Source organism: Phytophthora infestans, genomic scaffold, assembly GCF_000142945.1.
Source record: "Phytophthora infestans T30-4 supercont1.23 genomic scaffold, whole genome shotgun sequence".
In the NCBI taxonomy this organism is placed as follows: Eukaryota; Oomycota; class Peronosporomycetes; order Peronosporales; family Peronosporaceae; genus Phytophthora; species Phytophthora infestans.
The window spans coordinates 1543957-1565928 of NW_003303736.1; the positions used below are offsets into that span (position 1 = coordinate 1543957).

The window sequence follows — 21972 nt, forward strand, 5'->3', positions numbered from 1 at the left end:
AGTATTTTTATGTGTCACTTTCAATCGGACACCGCGCTAAATACGCCAACTTCAGCCTCACATCGGATTCCGACGATGCGGCTCGCGATGATGCGCGTCGCGGCGTCTAGTGGTCGCTTTGGGGCTCTGCCGGCGCTGACAAATGGCTCAATATCTTTATCAGGCCGCCAGCTCTGCCCCACACGGAACCCGCGCGCTCTGTATGTGCGAAGGCGATACCACAGCTCGGACAAGCAATCCCAAGTGTCACCACGTTCTCCAGCGCCCGATATGAGCGAGCCTGAGATGGTTTTGCGCCTCATGCGTAGCCAGCGCGTCTGGTGGTGGATGGGCTCGCTTGTTCTGGGCGGTGTGGGACTTGTAGCTTTTGGACCTGAGCTCAAGCTCGGTATGAGTAAACACACCGCCGAGGTAGCGTCTCGCTCGCTGCAGGACGAAACACTACGCGATAACTCGCGGGAGCTAGCGTCACAGATCGTGCAGACGGTGCTGAATGACCCCAAGGTGCTTGATCAAGCCTCTAGGTTCCTGCAAAGGGTACGACAAGACATTTTCGTATTGTTATGATTGCAACATTTGTTTTGATAGGATGGATAAAGTGGTGCAATCACTTTGAAACAAACTATTTGCTGATAATTTGCTTTCTCCATACAGCTTGTAGTGGTGGAGACGACGCGCGAAGCTCTGAGAGCATTGGTGATCCATACACTAAACGATCCAATGACGAGGACACAGGTAGCGGACATCACGAAGCACACGGTGGCAGCGTTACTGGAAGACCCCAAGACTCTGCGTCAATTGGTCGATTTGTTGCGCTCGACTGTAGTGGATCCACAGGCGAAAGAAGCTCTGTTGCTGCTATTGGAGCAAATTATGCGTGACGACCAGACTCGAGCCAACTTGACTCAATTATTGGCGCACACGTTCCTGCAAGACGCAGTGAAGCAGAACGTGACCAAAACGCTCGGAGACTCGGTACACGACGTGTTGAGTCGTGGAGACATTCAGAACCACGCCAAGGAGTTTGTCAGCGGTGTGGTTCGGGACCAAACAGTGCAGGCTCAGAGCGGGGAAGCCATCTGGGGCACCTTCATGTACGCTTTAACTCCCGGTTGGCTGTCGTGGATCTGGGAGAACCCGGACAAAGTGGTTAAAGACGGAGCCACGACGCCAGCAGCGGAGGCGGCGAAGGTCATGGTGGCGGCCACTGCAGCTGAAGATAAACTGGAGAAGCAGAAGAAGGAAGCTGAGACGAAGGATACGTCGAGCTCGTTGAAGCTTAGGAAGAGGACGAAGACGGAGCAGGATCCGAAGAGTGATCTAGCGGAGATTGCGTCATCACAAGCGGACTTCGCTGAGCGATACGAAGATCGACACTGGAGTGGCTCGGGCAGTGGCTTTGTGGGATGAAAGACTTGAAATTCAGAAACGATTCTAGAAATTTTAAATCAATTATCGGACTTTTGTGTTAGTTACTTAAAATCGACCGTAGACGAGCGAGTCAAGACGATGCACCTGCGTCAGAAGCTCGTTGTTCTGACGTTTAAGTCGCAGCTTGTCGCCTGCTAAGAGTTGATTCTCTTCGCGTGCGACGCCCAGTTGTTCTTGTAGTTGAGCGGCTGCAGCTTCAGCACTTTGAGCTGCACGTCTCCAGGACTCAGCTTTGCGTCGTGCGTGTCGATATTCGTGTTCTGTGTGTTTACGCTCGGCTGCTGCCACTCGAGCCGCGTCACGTAGCGTTTGTATCTCTTGGAGAAGATCACGCTCACGTGTCTTAGCTTGAGCGTTCTCCACTTCAAGTGCTCGCAGTGCGGCCTCAACGCGCTGGAGAATATGCAACTCCGCTTGGGAGGACTCTCCTTCTTCATAGGAAGCAGGATCTCGCGAAGACTGCTGTGTTCGCACTGATACTCGGAAAGGCGAGGATACAGAAGACGAAGTGAGTTTCACGCCTCGAGAGGTGCGTCTTTCCTCCGACGCAGAGCTTTGTCGTAAGCTCCGTCTTCTGAATTGTACACGTTCATGTTCATCGTCGCTGAAATCGTCTCGTCGACGAGAGCAGCGTGTAGAATGTTGGTGGGTATCACTGTCAGAAGAAGACGAGTACTGGTATTCCGGAGTAGAAATTCGAGTTCCGCTTCGTCTACGCCATTCCGTTGTCGGCGGTATCGTTGTCGACACGGAAGAGATGGACGAAATGGACGCTTGAGAGTCTGCGTATGCGGTTGGTTCAAGTACTTGTGGAGGCGAGCCACTGGAAGAATCAACAGTGTAGTCGAGATCGCTACTGTTAATTGCTGGTCCATCGCAGTGTTCCCGAACTCGACAGGTGATGATCGCCGGACGTTCCGGTAACGCACTAGCGACTTCTGATGAGGAGTTGAGTCGTCGTATAGGCAGGTTGTCGTGTGAAGACCCCACCTCGGGTTGAGCTAGTTCCGAGCTTGACATTTCACGCGAGCCTTGTCTTCTCAATGGCGATTGCTCTCTATGAATTGATGACGCCACTGTCGCCTCATTAGCCGACAGTCTGGTCTCTCCGCTTCCAGCAAATTCAGCAACACTCGTGAGAGGTGAAAGTAGAGGAGCAACAGGTGACGCTCCTGATCGAGTGGAAGAACTGGATGTTGGCCTTCGGTGCTGATGAGCCTGTTGCTGGACACGTCGAACTTGCGCCATCCACTGCTGGCAATGAGCACCCGACGGTGCCATGAGTTCTTCTTTCAAGACGCCTTCGCTCCTAGTAGATGGTAGTGAGTAGTATTCTAAGTTGCACCTCGCTTTGTTCTTCTTGGGTACAACGTTTACAAGTTGGGTGGCCAAGTCGATCGTGATGATCTCCATCTCGTTGTCAATTTCATCCTGACTCTCTTCATCTCTTGGAGGCGACTGCAACTGCAACAAGAGGTTGCCATCTTGTGCCACAATGGTGCAACTGCATGGCCTCCATTCGAACAACTTGGTCTCAGCGTTGCGCACTTTGCGCTTGAGTCTGAAGTCGAAGCTTTCGGCCGTGCTTGACATTATTGTCTTTAACAAGTCAGAACAAGAGCTACAAGGGTATAAATATCAACGTCGGTCGGCTCATTCATAACCAACCCTGGTGCTATTAATAAGTTAGGAGCTCACGTTCCAAAGTGGAACCACTGACGAAGTTACCTTAGCGATTTTTTATTAATTTGTGTAAGCAGTGTAAGTGAATCTCTTCACACTTTCCCAGTGCGAATAACCATCCACCATCTGAACGCGGTAATATCACGCCAGCGTAAGCCGCAAATGCTGGAAGTGTGCGAGCGAGTTTCCGCGGCCTGTCAAGCCTTCGCTAAGGCTTAATGAAGTATAAGTTTGTCAAAAAGTCGAAGAAGGCGTAGTGTCTGTGGTGGATTATTCAGTGACTAGACTAACTGAGTCATTCAAATAGAATTTATGTAAGCAAATTGGTTACGCCAAATGGAAATAAAATACACAAATGAGTTTCTCGGCATACTTCAGAATTTAATTCACTGGTTTCACTACGTACTTCCTCAAGATTTTGTTACAGTAAAACCTCTCCTACCTGATATGACGCGTCGACTCCTCTATCAGGTATAACAGCATATCACGTTACTCAGGTCATCGTCAGCTAAAAGGTCCACTGCTAGAGTTAGAAAATATGTATAAGGCGCCAACATCCACCTCTACTCCAAATTTCCATCCGCGATTGGTTATTCGTTTATGGCGAACATCCGGCGAATCTCAAATCTACAATACAGAAAATATTTATGCATTTTGAAAGTGACAAGGTTATATATGCTTGGAGAAGATCTTGATCGTCGAAGACGACGTTGCCGATGTCTCACAATGTAACGGGGTACGTAGCCCTAAGTGTACCCTGGTTACATGAAGTGTGACACTTCACACTTCAGGAGTATGACACGTCATACTCCGAGATATTTGGTACAAGGTACCAAGGTCGTTCAAAGCCAACCATTGGTTAAATGACATTGCATTTCTATAGGTAACTAACAGTTTACAGTTTGTATTTTTTAACAGTTTGTATTAAACCCAAACTTAATCTACCTATAAATATACTCAGTTTACAATCTACCTTATTTGGGTCACTTCGCTCTCTTTCATAAAAGAGGGGACCTGTGAACTGCCGTTCACTGAGAGTTTGTATACTCTCGGAAGATAACTTCCTCTTGCGCAAGGTGCTGTGTGACCCCGTCACACACAAACTGCCGCTTCAATATACTTGCATCCTACACAGCCTTCTACAAGGAGACCCGCCAGCACATTATGTTGTGGAGTCCTGCGGGCGCCCGACAGAGATCGCCGCACACACTAGTATCGCCGTATCTACCGCGTCCTATTGGACGAAGGTCTCTTCGTACTTCGACAGAAGTCTCGATTCAGCCGATGCAATCAGCGGCAACTTCTCGGTCAGCTCACAACTCCAATGCATTTTATACTCCCCCAGTTCTAAGATCACCACACACCCGACGTTGCGGATGAAGATATTGCGTCTCCAAGACTCCACCACCTGTGCCATCGACATCTCCACCACTTCGTCGATCGCCCCGGTTAGCTGGGCAAGCAAGAACATCACGATGTTGCGGGTTTGCCGACAGAAGAAGCCCCACGGCCAGTCTCTCATCTTTCTCTGCATGTCGTTCGCTCAATCGTCAAGACAGTATGACGAGCCACTCCGTGACGACAGTGTCGTATTTCCTCGTCGTCATGGGTATGACTTCGTATCTAACTTCGACGGACCCGTCGCCGTGGGCTCACTCACTACTGTCTAGTAGCTAGCAAGCTAAGGAAGATGCCAGGATAACTTTACTTTTAATCTTAGCTAGTGATGACGAGTACATGTTTGTAGGTCTACATGCCAAACCGACGGCTTCTTCGCCAGCGATGAGAGTGATGATCAAGTTGAAAAGTGGTAAAGACCGCTTTGAAGCGCTTCTGGACAGTAAGTGCTCTCGAAGCATTATCAGTACAGAGTTTATGCTGTGTTACCGCGTCAGGGTGCTCTACTCAAGTCGTCCGACGTTACGTTTGATTTCGTCAAAGGAGCAGCAAGGAGCCAGGGAGCGATGATTGTTCGGTCCAGGATCCCTCAGCTTAAGCGAGACTCTGTCATTGTTCATCAATTTGAAGTACTTCCAGCTCTTGCGGACGATATGACGATTGCGCATGACCTTATGACCGCACTCGGCCTAATGATTGGACGAGGATGTATTGAATATGATGGTAGTGAAACGATGGTTCGCGCTACCAACATAAATCATTCAGCGTCGCGAGCGACTAAACCCGGCTTAGTGGAAGTCGGAGATGACGAGTCAGATACGACGAGTGATGATATACTTGCTGGAGAAGAATCGAAGGTGAAACCGCTTGATTGCTTCCACAACCCATCGAGGCCGCACTCCAGTACTGCTACCGCAAGCTGTTGGAAAAGTACGTCGATCTTTACTATGGGCGCTTAGGAATAATTTATCTTGCTGATTTTATCCTGCCACTTCGCGCTGACTACAAACCGACTCACGCAAAGCCCTACGCCGTGCCTCGTTGCCAAGAAGATTCTACCTACGGCCAGATACAGCGCTTGCTTGAACGCGACGTAATTGAGCAGATTTATGGAGCAGAAGCAGCCGCACCGACATTTATTTCTGACAAAATCCAATGGTACACTTCGTCTGCTAGTGGACTTTCGTGGATTAAACAGATTTCTACGAAGATCTCCGTATTACGATTCTAAGATACGAGAAATACTGATAAGGCTCAGCAAGGCCAAGTGTATGAGCACGCTAGACGCAAACATGGGTTACTTTGCCAGACGATTTGTTAAAGAAACTCGGGCTGTCACTGCTTTCTGTCTCCCTTTTGGGAAATTTCAGCTCAAACGACTGCCCATGGGTACCTCGACGGCTCCATACGAGTATCAAGCCTGTATTCAGCGCATATTAGAAGATCTGCCTTTCGTCATTGTCTATTTGGACGACGTGCTGATATTTTTCGAGAATCCCACGGAGCACTTGCAGCACTTACGAATTGTCTTCGATCGTTTGCGCCATGTCGATGTCACGCTTAATGCTCGGAAATACCATATTCTACGAGAGCGTGTCGATTATCTCAGGTTTACGCTGACACCTGATGGAAACCAGCCACAGAGCAAGAAAGTAGAAGCAATATTGTTGATTGTGGAACCTCAGAACAAGGCGCTGCGACGTTTCCTCGGGATGATCGCTTACTACAGAGAGATGGTTCCCAACACGCCATCGTTGTCGGCACAGCTGAGCAGGTTGACGTCGAAGGAAATACCGTTTACGTGGACCCCGGAAGACTTAACAGCATTCCAAGCTGTAAAAGCAGCGCTAGCTCGCAGTGTATAACTGGCATTTCCCGGCTACGAGCGCACATTGTATGTGTTTGAGACGGCAGTGTACGCCAAATCGGTGGTATCATACTGCAAGGAAAACGGATCCTGGCCTGTTTTTTGCGTACGATGACAGAAACCCAGCGCATAGCTAACGCTTTAAGCACTCCACCTGAAATAGCCCACAATGGAGTGGGAGCTTTCTCTCTAAGGTCGAAATTCTCAAGGAATACCGTGCGATGTTGCTAGGATTCCCCATGGTGGTTTAAACGGACCATAAAAACCTACTTAGAGGAGAATTTACGTTGCGTCAAACGTTACAAGTTACTGCTGGAAGAATATCGACTCACCGTGGAATACATCCCAGGATTCCAAAATGTTGGAGCCGACGATTTTTCCCGTTTCCGTCATCATTTCGTGAACCAAGTGACAGAAGCCGAGCTGTGTGCATTAAAAGAAGAAGAAGTTGCGTTTGATGTCGCTGTATTAAAGAAATATCAACTGGAAGATTCAACTCGCGAAGCAGTCATTAAGCGACTAGAGCAGCGCAACACTGATCCCAACTACGTGCTCCGTCCAGCGCTCGGAGCGGCTTTACTTCATTTCCGAAAGCACGTTGATCTTACGTTTCTTGAGCGCCCGTTACATTTTTTCGGTGGAAGCTTGCATGCACCTGCTCGACTTCACGATATAGGAGAAATCCACGCGGTGACACAGCTAACCGTTCATCTCGAGTCAGGGCAGACTGTTTGCTTCCGCGAGACGGAAAATTCGGAGGCAGTTTTGGAGCGTGGTAGTCACACGATACTGACCAGATTCTTTGAGCTATGTGCAAGTCAAGAGCCTCAAAACCATATTGCCAGAACGATGTTGTATCAGGGCATCGCTAAAGAGTTCTGTTGGAAAGCGCCTGAGAAAGGGCAACAGAAAAGGTGGGCTCGGCGGAAACAGTATCAGGTTATGGTTGGTTGTATGATTCACGGGTCTCCTCGAGTTGCTCTGTCTCCGGCTACGGCTCGGTCAACGTAGAGGCTGGCTACTTGAAGAATGACAACGAGTGGGTTTCATGTTTGACAGAAGCTGTTGAGTTCCAAATGCCGCATCAACTACGCCAGGTTTTTGTCACCATTCTGGTGTATTTCGCTCCAGCAATGTTGGTGCTCAATGGCGTCGATTCTTCGTTAATCTTTCCCAAGACTTCGAACGCAAACATCAGACTTTGATGGACCCTTTCAAGTCGGCGCTGGTAGAATTTGAAACACTGGTGATCATTCAAGAGCTACTTTAAGCGAACGGGTATGCGGTAGCTGCATTCGATGAGCTTCCTCAGTTACGGTGTCGTTCCTCACAATTAATCGTGAATTGCTTCGCCAAAACGACTTACTTCGACGTGAGCTCACTGGATACGATGAGCCAGCTTTAAAGGCGATTCTAAACACAGAAGATCAGCTGAACGAAGGTCAGCAGGTAGAGTACGACCATGTTATTAAAGCGGTAGACTGTCCCCAGCAAGGCAAGAAGTTATTGTTTGTCGATGACCCGGGTGGTACTGGAAAGTCTACATTGCTTCGAAGCATACTGGTCAAAGCCGGGAGAATCTGGCGGAAACCTGCTGAAAGTACGAAAGCTTTCCCGCCAAAAGGATCGGTATCGTTGTCAAGTATGTCTCGCAGTGTTTGATCTACTGCCTTGAACGCGTGGCGATGGGCCATAGGTGCTTCTTCCCAAATAATCAAGCTTGCATGCTTGACCAACTCCTTAATATGGGAGTTTTTCATGAAATCGCACGTCGAGCTCTCGCTCAATTTCAAAGAAATCTCGAACGTAGAATGAGCTATCCTACCTCCCATAAGCAGGTGCGACGCTATACTGCTAGATGGCACAGTGATGGCGATTTTTTCGAGAGTCTGACTGAATGACACACCCGTCGAGACAATCGACGCTTGACTTAAGTCGTCTAGACTGTGGTCTCAATTCCAGACGTTCCGGCTTACGGAAAACATGCGAGTGCGCACAGCTGAGACTGCGGACACTGCTGAGGAAATGGCTGGGCTCTCCGAGTCCCTGCTGCAAGTCGGGAAGGGAAGGCATGAAGTAAACCATTCCTTAGGAAGCAATTACATGAAAATTTCACGCGATATGCTGATTGAGAATCCAGATGTGCCCGAGGACGAGGAATATGAAATTCGTTTTGGTGTTATTCCAAGAAGCACGGATCGGATTATCGACGAGATGTATGGCGAGTTTAACAGCCCCGAGGTTGCTACCGATGAGTACTTCGCTAACCGTACAATCCTCACGACCATGAAAGCAATAGTGCACCGCATTTATGAAGCGGTGACCGATCAACTAACAGGACAGGCGCGGAATACATGTCTTCCGATTGTGTACAAGACGACGGTGACGGCAATGTCTTTGAGCGGGATGTACTCCACTTGATGAATATCAGTGGAATGCCTCCCCACGAGCTGACTCCCAAGGTAAGAATGCCTAGCACGATGATGCGAAGCCGAATTTCAGATTTAGGGCTGTGCAATGGAACACGGCTTTGAGTCGTGGCGCTCAAGCCACATGTCATCCGCGCCACAATCATGACGGGTGAGTGACAAGGGCAACATGTGTTGATTCCCCGCATTGTTTTCATTCGTGACGAAGACATTTGGAGCTTTCCGTTTTACTTGAGACGCAAGCAGTTTCCTATCCAACTGGGATCTGCAATGACGATTAACAAGGCGCAAGAACAAACAGTGCAGCACTTGGGGCTGTATCATGCTACGCCTTGCTTCTCTTACGGGCAGCTGTACATTGCGATTTTGAGAGTTACTTCAAGATCAGGATTCAAGGCGTTGGTCGAGAACCCAACGCTGGAGGAGGATGTGATCTACACCCAGAACATGTCCACAGGCAGATCTTTGGCTCGGAGTAGGAATGGTCAATTTCGTATGCATTTAATACATCACGTTTACATAAAACATGTTTACGCCGGAGGGTAGCGAAGGCGGGAACCCATTTCCTCTGGAACCACCTCCTCCGCAAAGCAGCGGCGACCGACTAGTCTCAAACTATCAACACTAACACGGTGTCTGTCCGCCCATCACACTAAACGCTCAGATTTTTGAGATTTATCATTGGCTGTTGAGCGGAGAGAAGGCGGCTCAAGACATGATTATGTAGCTTACATCGCTAAATAGATGTGGTTCACAGTGTACATATGGAGATTTGCACAAGGCTATCCATTATCCGAAGGCGGCTCAAGACATGATTATGTAGCTTACATCGCTAAATAGATGTGGTTCACAGTGTACATATGGAGATTTGCACAAGGCTATCCATTATCCGAAGGCGGCATCGTTTTAATCCTATTTTCTATTTTAGTAATGAAAGTTTTTAATATTCGAGTGCTAAACTGAGCTACTTATTCCCAAATGAAATAGCCCCTAAAGACGCTTACTAAGCTGCAAGGTGCTTAGCGTACACGTAGGAATGCGTGTTTTCGAGGCCATACTATAATATACGTAATATTCTTTACTTAATAGTTTATGCAAGTTACAGTGACTAAAATAATAACTACAACTGTTGTGTTGTAAATACATTAATAAATTATCGGAGTGTGGAACTGCCAAATCGTAGTACATGTACAACAGAAGCTAGCCGTAAGAGCAACGCTGTGCTAATAAACGTTGTCACTTGATCCATAAAGAAAGATAACTTTAGATCGAACAAAAAGAACGCACATGTGTTACTGCTGTAAAGCATTGTTTTCTAAGAGTTGTTTAGACAGCAAAATCCGATACTACTAAACGGGCGGACTTGTCGGCGACAGGGGCGTAGGATACGCTTTTAAATGGAGCGGCAAGACAACAACAAAACACGAGAGGTGTTAATTATAATTGGTTAAGTAGACCCCATAAAGAAGCGTTATTTAACTTGGAGCCTAAATGACGTTTTACTCATCCTGAAATTATCGTTAAACTATTAAATAAATAGCACTACCGGCAACAACAACAGCAGCAAGGCGTCTTGCGCCACATTATCCAAATGCTTTAGTCAGAACTGGCACAGAATCGAGTGTCTAGTGACTAATTATGAATTAGCACAAAATAAACGCTGCATGCATTCAAAATATTTCAATTTGAATATTTTCAACTTTCATTTATTTCTGTGTGAGAAATGAACAATCTTTAGCTACTTACTGCACAAGCTTAAATAGGCAGTACAAGCGGGTAAGTGGTGCAACCTGGACATACCATTACTATCAGGTGAGCTATCGCGATAACGAGCGCGACGCTAAACTTAACATATTGTGTAGCGCTTGTATAAGTGTTATTTGAAGTGCAGGTGGTTTTAGATGGAAAACGAAGATACAGTGATAACCAGCAATAATAAAAAGGTTGTAGTAAGAATCTTAATTCAAGACCAATAGAGCAATTATTTCAAGGTCAAAGCAAATAATAATAAAACTAAACCTAAACTACCGCCGCGTAGCGGCGGCGCTCGGCTAGTACTTTTTAGTATTGATGTAACCTACACAACTCATGTTGTTCTATCTGACGCTCGGAAGGACAACGTTTGACTTTATATTTGTAAGAAGCCATTTCGGATTCAAAATCTGTCGTATGTCGGTTATGACAAAACATACACTGCTATCGGTGACTATAGGTCGCCCATACTCCATACCGTAAAAATTCCAGCTGTCCAACCGTGGGCTCCAACTGTACCGATACGAACGCTTTTCAGTTTTATGACATGCATGTGACGCTTGTGACAAACAGTGACACTAGGAAACTGCGGTTTACACCCAACAGACTACAGGCTCAACGGCACGCGGCGGTGGACTTCGTAAACGGCGGTGGACTTGGTGGCGACGCTGGCGGTCGCGGCGTACTCGGTGCCGGTGGTGGCGGCGGACACGGTGGTGGCGGTGACGTCGGACTCGGTGCGACGGAGACGGCGGACTTGTTAGCAGCGCTGGGACGGATACAGGGGACTCGGTACTGGTGCTGACGTCGGACGCGGTGGTGCTGCTGGCGACGGAGACGGGGACTTGTGGATGGCGCTAAAGTTGGTCGTGATGATGGTGTTGCCGGACGAAGCGGGATACTGTTGCTGGCGTAGACGGCGGGCTTGGTGGTGGCGTCGACGGTGGCGACGTGGTACTAGTGGTGGAGGCGGATTAGGCACAGATATCCGGCGACGGCAGCTAGCCATCATAACGCGTTGGTTTGACAAAGTGTAGACATGCAATGTGGTGATGTTTCCTGTGGTGGTCCTTCCGGAAGAAGGCAGCAGCTTGTGCTGCTGGCTGGCTCCAGCATCCGTCCAGCATTAACTTTATCCCGTTGTATTGTTTCCTTTTTCTATGTTTCTTGTAGGTTACTTCAAAAGGTCGAAAACGAATGAAGGCAGGAAGAGCGGCTGATGGAGTTGGGTCAATGACGAACCCATTTTCCACGCGCTCGTGAAACGCTGCGATTTACGTCTCAAGCTTCCCAGCTTTATGAAACTTACGGAAGGCTTTTACAGCCGTGTCTGCTGCAACAGCCGGAAAGATTTGCTGGACTTCAAGAAGGCAAGTGCGTTCGCTTGGACCTTCTCGCCTAAGGCTAACACCTCGCTTTTGAATTCTGGGGAAGCAATACCCAGGCCAAATCTAGAAGGTAAGAACAGCATCACGTACCCTGTGGCGTGTCGTAACTCATACAACGTTGTCTTTTTCATAGAGGGCGAAGCATACACGCGTGGCTCCGCCGTAAACCACTCACACCTGACGTCTGAAAACGACTGAGACCCCTTCTTCTTGGGATGTACGGCTCGAGTTAGCTGTTGTGGCGCCCCCATGCCTTCAGGCTGGTCAACAGCATGTGCTCGTGCTTGTGCACCAGGTACGGCTTTGGTTACGGAGGAGTGCAAATGTGACTCAACAGCTAACAGGCGTTTCTCTAGCTGCCTATTTTGCAGGATGAGAACATTGATCTGCTCTGACTGTTGCTTCACGAGATCCAGGACCTTCATTGAATTTGAGTCACGGTCAGTGGGCGTGTCTGTCCTAAGCGCTGGAGGAGTGAAGGCACTCCGAATCGTGTTGCTCCACGCAAGCACCTCAGCCTCTCCAATAGACCGTTCAGACATGACCTTCCGCATTCGGGCAATCAATGCATTCTCGTTTGATAGCAAGAGCATCTTGGGGTAATGCATTACGAGGGTGGCTGTCAAAACTTCTGATACGTCCTCGTCGAGGTTAAGAGCGACGTCCGAAAAACCCAAGGTGTTCGAAAACAGCAGCGCCTGAAATTTCAGAGCACGGGCATGTATTCGTTGTTCAAGTGTGCACAACGAAGGCAGCCGAGCACCTTCCTTGGGCTTCCACCCACTCAGCACTCGTGATACATTCTGGTCCGCCTGGGTCGCGCCCAGCATATAGCCAAATGCTTTATTTGCGCGGTCGAGCTGCCAGCCACCTCGCTCAATAATCCAGTTTTCAGCCACGCTCCCGTCGTTGGCGTGCATGGCGGCACCGCGTCGGAATGAGTGCGAGGTAAGTCCGGTGGTGGGTCTAATTTGTTTCTCATCGCCCAGCGTTTTCACTCTAACCAACAACCTGTTCACGTAAGCTTGTGCACCAGGGATTGTCCGCTTGGGTGCTGACTGTGAATCTTCCAAGAGAGCAGGAATGCTGTCAGCTTCTAGGAGCTCTACGAGGCTCAGCTCCTCAACGTCGACTGCGCATGTGGTGCTACGCCTTGTAGAGAGAAACGGAGGGAATATGCGCTTACTTGGGGCAGTTTGCATTCCCAGCGCTGACGCCAACGTGAATAGAGGACACGTAAGAAAGTTTAAGGGGTCTTTGAAGAGGGAATGGCCTTGTAACACAACCGTTTTCCCCCTTATGAAGCGGAAGAAGAGCACACCACCTAACCTTCCAATATTAACACAACAGCTTTTTCAAAAGTAAAATAAAAACCTACCAGATAGTATAGAAAGCTGTTGCTTCTCAAGTTTGTCTACGTCGGAGCTGCGACCGTACATATACCACATCATGACGACCAGTGAGGCATCGAGATAAATACTTTCGGTGGCAGACGTATACAGGAGGCGAACGATATTTTCTAGATCTTGCTTGAAACAAGGGGGTGATTTCTTTTCAAACGCGCCATCTTCTCGATTGTTGCAGTACTTACCAAGACCAGACAAAAAAAATTGTAGCTGCGGCTTCACTATTCCACCTTACTGCGGATACTTATCCAGCAGCCAGTTCTTCACATTTCCGAAATATGCCAGACACGTATTTGTAGATCGAGATTTGTCTGTTGATCTCGCTAGGGGATATGCATACTTATCTAAAATGACTCGAAGCACTTTACCAGTTTTGTCGGCATCAATAAGTTGATGGACAGCATCGAGTGCTATGCTCTCCGACGCAAGGAACGTGGTGAGCGAGTTGATGGCAGTCGTCCTGGCCTTCTTGCTGTTTGCTGGAGCCAACGACGCGATGGACATGGCTTCAGCTCAGCAAACTGCTTATGCTTGTGAATTCCCAAGTATTGTCAGATTGGTAGGAAACATCTGCATATTTTTAGTACATGCATTACTATGAAAGTTTGTATTGAATACAAATTAATTTGAGAATATTCCAACCAAATAGGGTTGAAAATTTTCAAAAACTCTCCCATTGGCTATAATTCTGTCGTTGTCTAATTTCATTGGCTCATACAAGCTACAGGAGCTACAGTCGGTTGGATTTTAGTCGATATTATACGTAAAATCAGCATATTTGTCCAATCGGTAGGACAAAATGATCGCTTTGATATATATGTTGTGAGATCTATGAAGCTGCTATTACTTTTTGTAATACCACGTGGACGCAGGAAATCAGACAGTTAAAATTTAGTCCTATGAGCTCGGTTTTCGGGTATCCAAGAGATTGTAGCAAATATTTTGTCGACTGGAGTTAATTTTCAGCCCTGTAGCAATTGGTATTAACACGCAAACCAAGCTGAATTTATCGACTAGCACACATTCAAAAAGGCCTTGTTAAGACCACGACGCTGCCAAAAAGTTACAGGACGTCGATGTTACCCGACTTCTTTGAGCTGCACGCGCCATCCTCCTCCACGATGTCCTGCTCTGGGTTCTTACAGGCAGCGATCTTGAGCTCGCACGGGTCGATTACCAGACACCGTTGGAGCCGCAAACGCGCAAAACGACGTCGGGGCAGGCGCTCGCACATTTCTTGCTAGCCTTGTCAGAGTCCTCATCACGGGGGACGCCAAACTCCTTGCCGTAGATTCGCTTGTATTCGTCCAAGGGATTTTCTCTCGGACCCTTGCACTTGGCGGCCTCCATAGAGCATTCGTTAGGGTACATCACACCATTCTCGTCACTCACGGGTTGGTACACGGCAGGGCACACGATGTTGGGACAGTACGACTTCGGGGTCTCTTCAGCAGAGCCTTCTTCAGATGCTGGCCTCGACATAGACCCGGTGAGTAAATCCTTTGTCATGGTCGGGCTTCCAGCGTGGGCGGTGGTGATGGCGATGGCCACGAGGAGGAGGCTGGCGGCAAACGTCATCTCGATGGCTTAGGTACCAGTAGTCTTAAGGGTCTGTCTACGCGCGAAATGAGAAATGATTAAAACATGACTGCCTCGAGCCAGGTTGTCAATCGTTTCCGTCCCCCAGCAGCGCGACGCAAGCTCCGCCGGGCAACGAAATACGTTGCTTATCCCATCTGGGATTATTTTTCGTTGTTCGGATCCCATACAGTTTTAATCCCAATACCGCATAGTATTGTTTAGGGATTCGATGGTCAACGCCCGCCGAAGACTGACCTGTCATACGGTAGTCGTTTTTGCTCGTTAGAAGGAAGGATGAACCATCAGATCATTTTTGTGGTTGCCCTGGAAAGATAGGCACGATCCTGCATAAACTTCTTGGTTCTGATGTCACCAGGCGCCAATATTAAAAAGCACTATTTTTGATAATAGAAAGCTATAGTAGCTCTGTTGATATGCACCGACTCTGCACGGTTCGGCTAACCGGCGTGACGTTCCAAACTGGACCGGTCCCAAACCGGTTAATCTGGTGGATGGCCAGGAGCACTGAAGTTTAGAGGACAGATTTAATTGACTTTAATCTACTCACTTCGGCATTTGCCTTTAACAGCAACAACAGGTTAACAGCCGCAAACGCTCAACTCTACTGGAACGTTCCAAAATATGACGACGACCAAGCGCGCCGAAGTCCTCCTCGGGAGTGGGACTACTTCCACTGGGAGTACAATATGCGCATGACGCTAGCCAGGAAGGGCCTGCTTGCGCATATTCAAGCCGTCAAGCCGGAGAACGAGATCACCGAGGCGTGGCTCGTCAATGATGCCAAGGCGCTCGGCATCATCGCTCAGGGAGTGGAACTCCAGCATCAGACCAAGATTCGGTCGGCCACTCGTTCCATAGAAGCTTGGGGAACGCTGCGAGAGTTCTATAACCGCACCACGCTCCACAACCGCGTGACGATGACGCGTCGCCTCCACGAGTTCAAGATGGAAAGTGGATCGACTATGGCCAAGCATCTGGATGCGTTTGATGAGCTGATCGTCGGGTTGCAGACGCTAGGAGAGCCCATGGACGAGGCACGCCAGCTGGTGGTGCTGCTGAGCAGCCTCCCCGATGAGTACGAGCTCATTTCGTCTATCGTGGAGAATGCCAAGGGTGTGACGCTCATCGAGGCCAAGGAAAAGCTGTTGAAGGAGTACGAGCGACTCGAGAAGAAGGAAACCATGGAGAAGGCGTTCCAAGTGAATGGGAACGCAGGCAAGTTCCGGAACGGCCGAGGGAACGGTCAAAAATGGAACGATCGAAAATGGAACGGTCCGAAACGGAACGTTGGTTTCAAGGGCAAGTGTTTCAACTGTGACCAAGTGGGTCACATGAAGCGGGACTGTCCTGCTGCAAAGAAGAGCAGTAAAGACGATGCAGTGTTTGCAGTTGGTGGGGAACGCTCGGCCGGGTGGCTGATTGATAGTGGTGCGACGTCGCACATGACCCCTCACCGGAACGACCTATTTGGGTACGAGGCACTAGACAGTGGCATCAACGTGACGATTGCAGATGGCAAGAAGCTGCGCGTCGCAGGAACTGGAACGGTCAAGTTGACTGGTTTGGACGGTAAACGCATCCGAATGGTGGACGTGCTACACATTCCGGGGCTCGATAGACGGTTATTGTCGGTCGGGAAGCTCGCGGAACGAGGCATGAGCGTGGAGTTCCAGCGTTCCAGTTGTCGAATTTGGGGACGGAACGCTGCGATAGCGTCAGGGAAGAAGGTCGGTAAGGCGTTCCTGCTGGACTGTCAGCAGGAGGAGGCACACTTCGTGCAATACGCCGGTCCTGACAGCGAGTGGGAGCTTTGGCACGCTCGCATGGGTCACCCCAACAAGGACGCGCTGACGAAGACTCAACGTTCCACAATTGGTATCCCACATGTGAAAAATGGGAACGAGACTTTGTGCGGTGGATGTATGAAGGGAAAGCAGACCGTGACGACGTTCCCGTCACGATCGCTAACGAGAACGACGCGTGTGTTGGAACTAGTACACACGGACGTAATGGGCTCAATGAGAACGATCTCAAAGGGTGGTGCCAAATATGTTCTGACGTTCGTAGACGACTACTTAAGGTTTGTCGTTGCGTACTTTATGAAGAGCAAGAGCGAGGTGGGCAGCAAACTGAAGGAGTTCAAGGCATTGTACGAAACCCAGTGGGGGGAACGTCTAAAATGTCTTCGTTCCGATAATGGAACGGAGTTCGTGAACAAGACAGTTTTGGAACTATGCAAACGGAACGGTATCGTGCATCAGCGTAGCGTTCCATACAGCCCTCAGCAGAATGGAGTGGCGGAACGCATGAACCGTACCATCATGGAGAAGGCAAGAAGCATGCTGCACTACAAGTCTATGTCGACGCAGTGGTGGGCGGAAGCGGTTAGTACTGCAGTGTATCTCATCAACCGTTCCACGAACACATCAAACTCTGATGTCACGCCGTACGAGCTGTCGTTCCAGGTGAAGCCACGGATGGAACACCTACGTGTTTTTGGGTCACAAGGGTACGCTCATGTGGACGACGTGATGAGAACGAAGCTGGAACCCAAGAGCTTCAAGTGCACGTTCCTCGGGTACGCTGAGAACGTGAAAGGATATCGTGTGTACGACATGGATGCGTCGAAGGTCAAGGTGACACGGTCGGTCAAGCTGGACGAGCGTGAGGTGGGCGGAATCTATGACACGCAGTCGCCAGCTTCAGGAACGGTCATCCATGTGACGAGGAACGATGATACGATCGTTCCAATATCGGGAGTGGAACGTAAGCCTGCTCAGGATGAACCGATGGAAGAAGCAGAGGAGCCTGCTCAAGACATTGAGATGGACGACCTTGAACCGGAACGGAACGCAGAAATACAGCAGCTACCCGCGCCGGAGGAGCCCAGGTTAAATGGGTTGGATTTGGCAACGTTCCATTCGCAGCCTCCATCGTTCCATGAGGACCGGATGATCTTCCATCCTGAAACGAAACGATCTACGCGCCCTCGTGAGCCATTACTTCTACTTGGGAATGGTGACGATGAAGATGTGGAGCGTGGAAGTGATGGACCGCCATCTCCTAAGCGTGCCAGAATCGACGAAGATGGTTTGGTCGCAGAGGCAGTGTTGGCGTACGCGGCCAGCATTGGTGGCGTTCCAGATACGCCTAACACGTACGCAGAAGCTATTGCCAGTAACGAAGCAGGAGAGTGGCGTCGTGCTATGCAGTCAGAGCTGAATTCGCATTCCCGGAACGGAACATGGACGCTCGTTCCACGTGGAACGACAACTCGTTCCATTGGATGTCGCTGGGTGTTCACGAAGAAGCGTGACGAGAACGGCCGGGTTATCCGTTACAAGGCACGCCTAGTGGCGCAGGGGTTCAAGCAGGAGTTTGGAATAGACTTCTTTGAGACGTACTCTCCAGTTGCGAATATGAACTCGATTCGAGTTGTACTCGCTGTTTGCGTTACGTGCGGCTACATTATGGAGCAACTGGATGCCGACACAGCATTCCTAAACAGTAATTTGAAGGATTTGGTCCACATGGACGTTCCATTTGGCCTCGAGAATGCTGAAGGCATGAAGTGCAAGCTGCTAAAGGCCATCTACGGCTTGAAGCAAGCTGCAAGTGCATGGAACAAGACTATTCATCGCGTGTTCCTGCAGAATGGTTTCAAATGTTGCGGAGCCGACCAGTGTGTCTACGTCAAGCGTTCCAAAAACGCATTCGTGTACGTATGTCTATATGTGGACGACATGATCATTGCGGCCAAGACGCGCGACGAAATTCGGGAGGTCAAAAACGCCCTGAAGAGCGCATTCAAGATGAAGGAGCTTGGCGAGGCCAAATTCATTTTGGGAATGGAGATTGACCACGATAGAGAATGTGGAACGTTGATGATCAAGCAAACTCGGTACATTGACGACATTGTGGAACGATTCAATCAACGGAACGCCAAGATGGTGGAGAACCCTTGTGCAGCAAACCTGAAGTTGTCCAAGATGATGTCGCCGACTACGGAAAAGGAACGTGCCGAAATGCGGTCACGACCGTATCGTTCCTTCATGGGGTGCCTCATGTACATCACAACCTGTACCTCGGCCGGCACATTGCTTACGTTGTCACGCAGCTGGCACGCTTTCTAGAGGATCCCTGGCACCGCAACACCGGAGGGCAGCGATTCGTGTTCTGCAGTATTTGAAGTCCCACTCGCCATCATGGTATCGTTTACAAAAGTGGAACGAGTGGATTTGGAACGCAAGCTGTCAAGGCAGAAGCGTTTACGGACGCAGACTGGGGAAGCAACATTGACGACAGACGTTCAGTGTCTGGCGTCATGATCATGATTGGGAACGCTCCGGTGGTGTTTAAGTCCAAGTACCAGAGGACGGTTGCACTTAGCTCAGCGGAAGCAGAGTACATGGCACTAAGCCTTTGTACTCAAGAGGTACTATGGACACGTGCCATGCTGAAGGACATGGGTCACGAGCAAGTGGGAGCGACGCAGGTCTGGGAAGACAATCAAGGTGCTATTGCACTTGCAAGCAACGCTGGATATCACGCGAGGACCAAGCACGTGGATATCCGTCACCACTTTATTCGAGAGAATGTGGAACGTTCCACAATCAAGGTGGCCTACATCGACACGAAGCAGCAGTTAGCTGACATGCTTACGAAAGCACTGGGAACGAAGTCGCTAGCGTTCCTTCGCGAAGCAAGTGGAATCAAGAAGAGGAACGACGTGCAGTAGCGGTGAGTGGGAGTGTTGATATGCACCGACTCTGCACGGTTCGGCTAACCGGCGTGACGTTCCAAACTGGACCGGTCCCAAACCGGTTAATCTGGTGGATGGCCAGGAGCACTAAAGTTTAGAGGACAGATTTAATTGACTTTAATCTACTCACTTCGGCATTTGCCTTTAACAGCAACAACAAGCTCATATTTTTTAATTAGCATTTGTTTATTAAATTAGCTTAGATATTTAAAAATATTAAAGCTAGATGAGATTTTATGATATTTTCCCACTTAAGTTGCCAGCTTACCCTGCTAAGGAACTCTTTCGGTCAGGTTCTAAAACAGCGGTACAGTGATGGCAGACTTCAAAACTGACGAGTATTTTATCTAGTATTTCACTGTCACAGACAAAGCCGATTGAGATGGAATACCGTAAACGGATTGAAGCCGACACAAAGAAATCAAGGCGATAACTTCGTCCACATCGTGCATCTCGTAAACCTGCAGCCTGTGACGCTAGATTAACGTGCTCAGCAGTGCCAAGTTGGCACAGTTGGTGTGGTAAGTTGGCACTGCCAGCACACCACACCAACCTTGCGCACTTGACTTTGGTATTGGCATCCCTTTCCCATTTGGCCATTACTCCGTCAATATCAGTGCGCACTGTGCCGTATTTAACCTAGCTTTTCATATGTTTACGTATAGAAGATGACTACAGTATGTTATTTTAGAATTAGTGCTGGTCTGGTCGATGTGAAATGGTGTTCGGGTCTGTCAATTCGGCCACGTACTTGCTCATTAAAAATAAGGAATTAATCCTGCTCAAGCTCACATTTATCCTAGACTATATTATCTAACCAATCAACAATCAGCATACACAAAATACTAGTTTTTGATTGGTGGCTCTTAACAGTCAGTAAATGATGAGCGTCCGTTTGCATAAGTTTTGCGGTAGGTCAATCAATGCGGTCTTGTGATTATCCTTCCAAACTGCTCCTGAGCACATATTGAATGCTCCACATTTTCATACAAGGAAGTTTATCGCTATTCTCGACAACGAAGGATTGAGGCCAAGCGCGCGAAGCGCGTAGAGTACCAAAAGCGCAGCGAGCATGCCTGCGGTTTGAAAACCGTGTGAGGAGCACGCGGATGCAAACCCAAGACCGATCATGGTCATCGCTATCAAGCGAGGCTCGCGTGCGGGGCTTTAAGGTTTAGAGCTCAGGGATAGGGGTAAGTGACTTCTCTTCCTCGTTGTTAATCTAGCGAAACATAACAGTGCCTCTTTTGAATCTTGCCAAAACTTAAACAATGTTTAACTTGCCTGCTACTACTTGTCCGAAGCTATTAAAAAATAGAATACGGGAGTAGGTATTAACTACTTGTCCCAAGCTATTTAAAAAAAAAGAATACGGGAGTAGGTATTTTGAGAAAGTAGCAATACGTATCATGTCTCACAAAATACTGTTCACATTCGTCCGTGTGCATTTAGGTTCGGATAAGGTTCAGATCTTGGCTGGCATAGCGAGCGTGCCTGTCGAGAGCTCATTTCTGAATTTACCTTGCCTGACGTCCCTCCAAACAATGCGATCGCTGCTGTTGGTCATCCTGTCGACTCTAGTCGTGCTTTCGGCAACGACCGGAGCGATCTCACTTAACACTCGGAAACTCGCAACGGTCACAGATTCGAAATACGTGTCGACGTTCCCGATTCGCTCGCTATTGGCTGGACATAACGTCATAAAAAAGAGAAGCTTACGGAGCGATGACAGCAACGCAATCATGGAAAAGCTCGGCAATGATGCTGAAGAAAGGGCCCTCACTGTTTCAAAGCTTCTGGACAAGCTAGAAAAGTTTATCTATGGATTTAGGGTCGGATTCTCTCCGAAGACTCAGTCACCGCGCAAGGAGGAGAAACTGTTTTCTGAGCTTGTCGAACTCGGTAAGACGCCGAAAAACATCAAATCCGAGAAGCTGGATAAGAAGGGCATTATTGCTGACAGGTTCATAGCTTGGTACGGAAAACTTATGGGGTGGACTAGGTGAGACGGTGTCGTTACCACAGCGTGCCCAACTTGATCAACGATGAAGTGACCATGATGAACTATTTACTTCATCCAAAAATTTGCAAATCGAAGGGCTGAGTAGGGCGGTCAGTAATTTAGCAGTATAATAAACTCCCTGGTATTGCTTTGAAATCCTCTGAGTAACGCAGCACCTTACATAAGTGGTAGAATACTTAGTAAACTGATAAATCGGATGGCAAGATCGATGTAGTGGCCAAAAGGACTACA

At 48.7% G+C, this 21972-nt stretch overlaps 3 protein-coding genes across 3 annotated transcripts; 2 read left to right on the plus strand and 1 right to left on the minus strand.

Annotated features, from left to right (window-relative positions):
- Positions 1–285: 285 nt before the first annotated feature.
- Positions 286–1410, plus strand: PITG_11426 (uncharacterized protein; the record flags this gene model as incomplete). The annotated part of the gene is made up of 3 exons (XM_002900962.1): positions 286–537; positions 655–1262; positions 1317–1410. The coding sequence occupies 3 exons, from the start codon at positions 286–288 to the stop codon at positions 1408–1410; spliced, it is 954 nt and encodes a 317-aa protein (XP_002901008.1).
- Positions 1411–1476: 66 nt separating this feature from the next.
- Positions 1477–3024, minus strand: PITG_11427 (uncharacterized protein; the record flags this gene model as incomplete). The annotated part of the gene is made up of 3 exons (XM_002900963.1): positions 1477–1862; positions 2055–2213; positions 2565–3024. The coding sequence occupies 3 exons, from the start codon at positions 3022–3024 to the stop codon at positions 1477–1479; spliced, it is 1005 nt and encodes a 334-aa protein (XP_002901009.1).
- An 18238-nt stretch (positions 3025–21262) lies between these two features.
- PITG_11429 (secreted RxLR effector peptide protein, putative) lies at positions 21263–21724 on the plus strand (the record flags this gene model as incomplete). The annotated part of the gene is made up of 1 exon (XM_002900964.1): positions 21263–21724. One exon carries the CDS (start codon positions 21263–21265, stop codon positions 21722–21724), a length of 462 nt encoding a protein of 153 aa, XP_002901010.1.
- Positions 21725–21972: the final 248 nt, after the last annotated feature.